This window comes from Montipora foliosa, chromosome 5 (genome assembly GCF_036669935.1).
Source record: "Montipora foliosa isolate CH-2021 chromosome 5, ASM3666993v2, whole genome shotgun sequence".
Lineage (NCBI taxonomy): Eukaryota > Metazoa > Cnidaria > Anthozoa > Scleractinia > Acroporidae > Montipora > Montipora foliosa.
This window is the reverse complement of record NC_090873.1, coordinates 11,464,654-11,472,153: the sequence shown is the minus strand read 5'-3', so window position 1 is coordinate 11,472,153 and position 7,500 is coordinate 11,464,654. Positions and strand designations below refer to the sequence as shown.

Genomic DNA, 7,500 nt, shown 5'->3' with positions numbered 1-7,500 from the left:
AAAAAATGGCCATGGCCATTACGACAAAGAATGAAACCAGAGTATTAAAGTCCGTTTCAATATCCGTTCGATTTTGTTGAACAGGGATGTCGAAACCGTTTGCAACCTGCCTTCAATCGTGTTGAAACAAATTGAATCGAAGTTGAACCGACATTGAATGAGTTTAAAAGCGTTTAAAGTTTGCTTCAACAACCATTAAACATTTCTTTTGTTTTTGCGAACGTTGAATGTAATTGAAGCTGTTTGTCACCCTATTTCAACATTGTTAGGCATGCGCGTGCCACGAATCGATATTTCAATGACGTATCCATGTTTGTTTGTTTGTTTATATATTTGTTTGAGAAAGTTGAAGTTTTGCCAGCTATTCAGCTGATGTGGACCGGCTATACCCACCCACCCATATACTCACAAAGGACAGCCACAACACCGGGAACTTCATCCCCTACTCTTTTCGAATAGTGCGTGGGTTCTTTAACGTTCCACAAGGAATTAATGAACACGGAAGGTATTTGTGAGACCGGGCCTACGGTTTATAATCCTTATCCGAGAAGACTTGAAAGCCTAACCATTTGCGGATGTAATTAAAAAGGCAGCACTTTCTCGTCAGTTATTTAAAGACCCTGAGTGTTGGTCCGGCTGGAGTCGAACTCACGATGTCTGTATCCACAGTAACAACCGCGGGCTGTATATCAGGCCACTGGTGAAGCTTTGTTGAAGCAAATGTTAGCGATGTGTTGAGACCGTTTGCCACTCCAACAGTCAACATCATTCAACAGCGTTGAACAAAATCGAATGGATGTTGAAGCAAAGGTCATACCATAATTAAGTGAAGTACGATCGTCCTGGCGAGTCTAGTCCTGAAAAGGACAGTTTACTATCATGACATTTCCTGACGTGAGCGGAACTCATCTTCAGAGTCAAGTAATTGGGTAACGTCAATAGATGGTATAAACACTCTGGTATTATCCATTAACGTTACGTACATCGCTTGACTCTGAGGATGATTTACGCTCACGCTGTCAAAACGTTAGCCAATGTCATCCTAAATATTCCTCAGGACTACACTCACCCGCACGATCGTACTTCACTTAGTTAACTAAAGGTAAATTGTCTCACAAAACAAGTTACAAGTTTTTATTTCGTCCTTTAGCCATCGAGCAGCAAGCAAATCAATTTGTACCCAACTAGAGCTACTAAATCGCCCCTCCCTCTCCACCCCTCCCGAATAGACTCCATTGTGACTCGCACCGCACGGCACCAGCACGCCCCCAGAAGCACATGGCTTACAGCTTCCAACACCACGTTCTCTCTTATTCTTTGATTTCACTCACGTGATAAGACGGCCATGTTGGTGCCAAAACAATAGAAAAATGCAGCTCAAGTTTTGCATAGTAATAGAGTCAAATTCCCAAAGGACTTTCTCGCTTTTGTTCTTTCCACCAACATAGCCGCTGTGACGTCAGATGCAATCAAAGAACGAGGTATTGTTTTCTCAGAGCATCGATCATTGGACGGCTTCCCTCGCAAAGTATTGTCAACTTAGCCAATCAACGTGCGATGCCTCCGATTACATCACGAGGGCAAAAATTAACTTTTCAATTTACGTGCAAGACAACAATCATCAAATAACTGGGTCTGAAAAACGATGACTTCCACTAGAGCTGCTTAGTATTTCTCTCCTAATCGTGTACCTTTGCGAGCTCCATCAGCGCTCTAAGTGCCTCACGATCTTCAAGAAACGTTTCCTGCAAAAAAAGATGAACAATTCAAGAGTAACGACAAGAGAGAGAGAGAGAGAAACGAAGAGGAAGAGTGGAGGATAGGTCCAGGATTTGTAAATTTCACAAAAGCGGAAGTCAATCTGCAACTACATGACGTCATATGCGCCCATTCAGTGAAATAACATGTGAAATTGCGCCTTAAGCAGAACGCCTCTTTTCACTTGTTGTCAACGAGCGTGCCCACTGCTTTTGCAGACGTCTCTTTATACTTTCTAGCAATTTTACTTCGTCAAAAAATAGCCTTATTCAAGTTTCCAGTCTTCTAGCGCTGGAGCACTAATTGGGGACACTGCAAACTGAAATCAACCAATTAGTGCAAATGAAATCAAATGTTTGTTTTTGAGGAGAGGGGAAAACCGGAGTACCCGGCCGGAGAAAAACCTCCCGGTGCAGAGTAGAGAACTAACAAACTAAACCCACATTTGACGCCAAGGCAGGGAATCGAGCCCGCGCCACATTGGTGGGAGGCAAGTGCTCTCACCACTGCGCCATCCATGCGAAAATTCAGATGTCAGCTCAGAAATGGGTCAAACAGAACAAGGCTAAAGAGAAGATACTGATTAAATTTATTCTTCAAATGCAGTTTGGAAGGACGAAAACTCAGGATTATGTGGTCTGGGTAGTCCCCGTTTCTTAAAACTGAGCAAGGTGCAAGTCTTAGATCTGCGACTGCCGTAAAGACACAAACCTTAACTTCAGCATCCATGGTTAGGTATGACAAACCCTCTGCAGACCACTTACGCACCTCAATATCCTTTTGGGATTTGATCAAAAAACTAAGAAGGTATGAATAGAAATCCATCAACCTCATGACTGCTACATACATATAAATTAAGATAAGCAAAAAAAAACACAACGAGCTAGTCTCATCTAGCTGAATGAGAATCAAATAATATTGTCATTAAGAAAGAAAATAATAAAGGTGAATAAAAAAGTACGTAAGAGGTAAAACTATAGACAATACGTGCATAAAGGTGTAAGTATTGACTTTGGAAGATTACAGAGAATTCTAAAATTGTTCTAGATAGCAAACTCTTCTAGAACTTTAAATAGACATTCTGGACGTTTTAAAAGCCTTTTTATTACATTAAATCTAATTTTCTATATTTTGCGTAGTGATTTTAGAAATTATAAAAAACTTTAGCTACATGTATAATACTCTCTAGTCTCTCTCTAGTGAAGTAAAATACTTGTAAAATAGAGACTACATAAAGATATAATTTATCTTCTAATGTCAATATCTGCACCTTACTCAATACGTGGTCATACTCAATCAACATGATAGAGCACACACACAAAGTTATTAAAGGCAATCTCCAATCTTATTAGAGAAAATATTTAAACCGATGGAAATAACGTTTGCCAACAAATTTGTTCGATCGGATATGAAATCAAGTGAGGCTATGATCCTCGTTCAATACATGGTTCATGTCATATATCATTTCATTCGTTGATTCATTCACCACGGGAACATTAGAACCCACAAATGACCAGCTCCCAACATCAGTGGCTTCATAGTTCAGGTGGTTAGAGGGTCGCACCGGTATCGCGATGTCACGGGTTCAAACCCCGTTGACGTCCTGAAATTTTCAGGCTCTCCAAGCATTTTCTAAAATTGCGTTCATAATTGCGAGGATCATAGCGTCACTTGATTTCATATCCGCAGTTCAAAATATGATTCACTTTATATATCATTTCATTCGTTAAATTTTGATCGATTTTCTTTTTCCAAAAACAGAATTTTAGAATCACTTATATTCATTTTCAAATTTCCTGGACGCTACCATCTTAAATATTTGTGACGTGTTATGGTCACTCTATTGTTCTGACACAAACAGCTTTTGTATAACAACAATAAACAACAGTAATTTGACACAATGATTCAAGATGGCGAAGCCCAGGAAATTTGAAAACAAAACTATAACATTTCTTTCAGTTACAAACGCTTACTTTGAAAATAAAAGAACAAATTTGACTGTAAAGCTATTTTCTGCGATTCATTATATTATTATTATCATCATCATCATCATCATCATCTTGGAATGCGAGTGGAGGTTCTCTTTAATAAAGCAAATATTCTTAGAGAACTGTTCATGTCACTTTGGATCTCATATATATATGGAAGCCATGTTCAAAATTGGTGCACAAGATATTTTAAGACAAGTGTTTTTTTTTATAAATTTTATCAGGTTAAACTCGCCTTCGAACTGATTTGTACAACTTTAATGTTGCTCCTTCTGCGAATGTCTGATCATTGACTGTCCCTCCCCCGGTGGAACCCAACTTGCAGAGACCCTGGAATATCAAAAAGGAAGTACTTAAGGTTAATTACCGGAGGCTGATCAGGACTCCTGTCTAGGGTGGCTACCCCCGGTACCACTTATTTTGTCTCCCCCCAGGAGGGCTTCTTTCCTGGTTCCCCTTACCCATAGATTAATTTTGACATTACGTTTTGTGTGTTTTCGGTGTGGTACCTGGCATAGAACCTGTATGCGAAACCACTGCTAATTGGGAGAGTTTATTAATTAAAGAATAAGACATACAAGTTCCAGGTTTTTAAGCAAACACGTAAGAGAAAATAGGCTTTCATCACACTAGTTATGAAGTACATTAAATAACAAGGAAGTGTTCAAAGCTTTATAGACCAATATATTAAAACACTGCATCAGATATAAGAGCAGGGGCTAAAGAACTTCGACAGCCAAAGAAGACGACACTTTATAGCTTTGCTTTACTCCATCTTCTTCTCAATGCTCAATACTGGCAAAGTATCCTTTAACTGGGTTAGTGCGAACTGTTTTGAAGTAAGGGGGATCCTTCACTGCTTGTATGCTCACGACAACAGACTCTTAAATTTGGCTATTCAGTTTTTATTTGCAAAACCGTACCGAACAGCGTGCTGCATGAGAAGCACCATTATTTTCCTTATTCCAATAATGAATTCTTGTTTTGTTGAGTTGCCGTTGCTTTAACCTTCCTCCCTAACTTCACGACTATTCCAACCTTTTTATACAGTGTAAATATGACAAACGTTTGCCGGTTACCTAATGATGAAAACTGGTACAAACATTGCTTATAGCAATGTTTCTCGTGACGTCACCCATTGTTATTAATATGCCAATCAGAAGCAAATTGGCATTTGAAACAATGACTTCTTTTGTTCCGTGGTTAGCAAATTTGAATGTCAAAAGAAATATGACGTCGATGTTCGTAAAAAAGAAAATCGTTATAACAATAAGTTTTAAAGAAGCTTTTATTGCACGCTGACATCCTCCGTAGGAGATGTATTAAAACGCAAAACGCACGTGTCAAGCGTGTGCAGGAATAGGCCATTTCCGAGTTCATGTCTGCCTCCTCTTCAAAGCGAGTCTAAGTGCGAAGTTTTTGTTATGAAAATTAGTTTTCATTCAGATGTAAAGTAGAACTAATTACCATCACAAAAACTTTGCACTTAGACTCTCTTTGAGGAGGAAGCAGACATGAACTCGGAAATGGCCTATTCAGCAAGGGAAAAACTCCCAATTCATATAAATAATTCCTTACTACTAATGCTCGAACTCTGATGCCGTCGTCCTTCAAATGGTATAAATCCTTTAAAACAGGGAGTGCCTACAAGAACACGAAGTAAACACACATCTCAGTACACGGCTTTGCAATAAGTACTACATACAATAGGTGCGGTTACACGGGGCACTTTTACCGTGGTAAATTGCCTTTTTACCACGGGAAACTGTATTTAGTAGTGTGACCGACGCTTCCCGAGGTAAATTTCCCGTGTTAAATATCCATGGATACGTCAAAAAGATCAGTGGAAGCGCCCATGACATTTAACGTGGGAAGTTGGAAGGGTGTTTTGATGCCCGAGGTACAAGAGCCAATCGCTATGCTGATGAAGTTGTGATTAAATTTCCCGCCAATGAATTGCGTGAGATTTCGTTTTACCTCGGTAATCTTCGTAACGTGTGACCCCTAGTTAACACGGTATACTAAAACCCAAGTGTGAGGCACCGTGGGATAATTTACCATGGGAAATGGCATTTACCATGGTGAGTGTAACCGCACCTAATATGTATTATATACAATACGAGCGTAACCAGTATTTCGTCACGATTCCGCGGGCTCAAGTTTAAAGAAACAATACTTGTATACTTGTCTCCAGCTAGTGTACAGCGTATATCTGTTATGGTCAATTAATAACTGTCAAAACAAGGTATCTGCTGACCAGTATCATGTGACCATATTGCGGGCTCAAGTTTAGGGCTCCTGAATCGGGACCAGGTACTAGGTTTCGGTTGGATCGCAGGCTCAAGCCAGGTTAACTTCTTGTAAGTCTTGAAATAAATAATCCGGGAGCTTCGCTTTTAGGCTTGGCTAAATCTATATATTAAGCCCTTCTAATCAACAACTTACATGTGTATTAAGCACTGTGCTCAGGTTCTTTTCTGATGCTCCTAAAGCTAAAGTCTCCGAAGCCACGACCTGGTGATAAGAATAATTAACAGAATAATAATTGGTGATTTCAAAAAAATATTAACGATAAAATATGTTGTTTCGCTTCACCCCACCTGCAAGGGCAATTTTGTTGGTCTTTGTTAAAAAAATATTTGACTGATCTTCCTCATCCAAACTGCACTCGAAATAATGACCGAATATGCAGATTTTGTGGCGTTTCTTTTGTTAGTTTAATTTATTCGCTACAATTCATTGAGTGACAAGGGACAGGAAAAGAATTTTCATCCCAATTGACACCTAACCCCTATATCCATAGATCAGACCACAACACCTGGAACTCATGCCCTACTCTTCTCGAATAGTGTGTGGGTTCTTTAACGTCCCACAGAATTTATACCCAACAGGTTATGAGACGGCACCTCCGGCTTATAGTCCTTATCCGAGAAAACTTCTAACCATTTGCGGGTGTAATTGCAAAGGCAGCACTTTCTCCTCAGTTATTTTAAGACCCTGAGTGCTGCCCCGGCTGGAGTTGAACTCACGACCTCCCGCGTGACAGCCCGGGCTCAACCAACTGAGTCACCGGTGCGCGGCAGTTACGTTAACATTGCTTTATGTACCTTTCAATGGCCATAAGATTTTCACTAAACGGAGAGTATTTGCAAGTATCAAAAATACCATAATACTCTTTGCTTGTCCCTCCAAAATTTTGCATAAGCATTGTTTCCAGTTTATCTTGGGACCATTGTAAGTCCCAAGAGAAAATAAACAATGCTTACGCAAAATGTTGGAGGGAAAAACAAAGAGTACTATGGGTTTTTTTTATACTGGAGTTGACACCACAGCTGCCCGCGCTTTATATAGTTGTACGCAGACTTCAGTGTGTCCAGGGCTCAGGAATGGCCGTTTACAAACGGAGCAGGTGCTAGCGGGGAGAGTACAAATCACTTTTATCAGTACCGAAGGGCATACTTTGGTGTCATTGAAAATGTACGGAGTAGAGCGTTTGATCATGGCGGACACAGTGGTGTACCAGTCGAAACAGAAATAGACCGAAATACAGTAGTTTTCTTCCCTTTTCGGAAGGCGCGAAGCGCCGTGAGAGTGATCCTCGCGCGTGCGCGCGAGCCTCCAAAACTGGGAGGGACAAACGCGTGTGAAGCGTCTCTCCCCATTCTCCCTCGCCGTTTCCACACTCGCTCCAAACCTAGTACCTTTCATTCGAATATTGACCGCGTCGCCCGCGTTCGCAAAAAATACGACTGTT

The 7,500-nt window shown here is 40.4% G+C and overlaps 1 protein-coding gene across 1 annotated transcript in view; it reads right to left on the bottom strand.

The window, feature by feature from the left end:
* LOC138003610 (protein unc-45 homolog B-like) overlaps nt 1-7,500 on the bottom strand; it is a 57,417-nt gene that overhangs the window by 20,031 nt on the left and 29,886 nt on the right. Inside the window, exons 17-21 of the mRNA XM_068849767.1 lie at nt 6,192-6,260; nt 5,325-5,390; nt 3,982-4,076; nt 2,470-2,557; nt 1,692-1,745 (exon numbers count right to left, since the gene is read on the bottom strand). Of these exons, the coding sequence (XP_068705868.1) occupies nt 1,692-1,745; nt 2,470-2,557; nt 3,982-4,076; nt 5,325-5,390; nt 6,192-6,260 (372 nt within the window). The remainder of the gene's footprint in view (nt 1-1,691; nt 1,746-2,469; nt 2,558-3,981; nt 4,077-5,324; nt 5,391-6,191; nt 6,261-7,500) is intronic.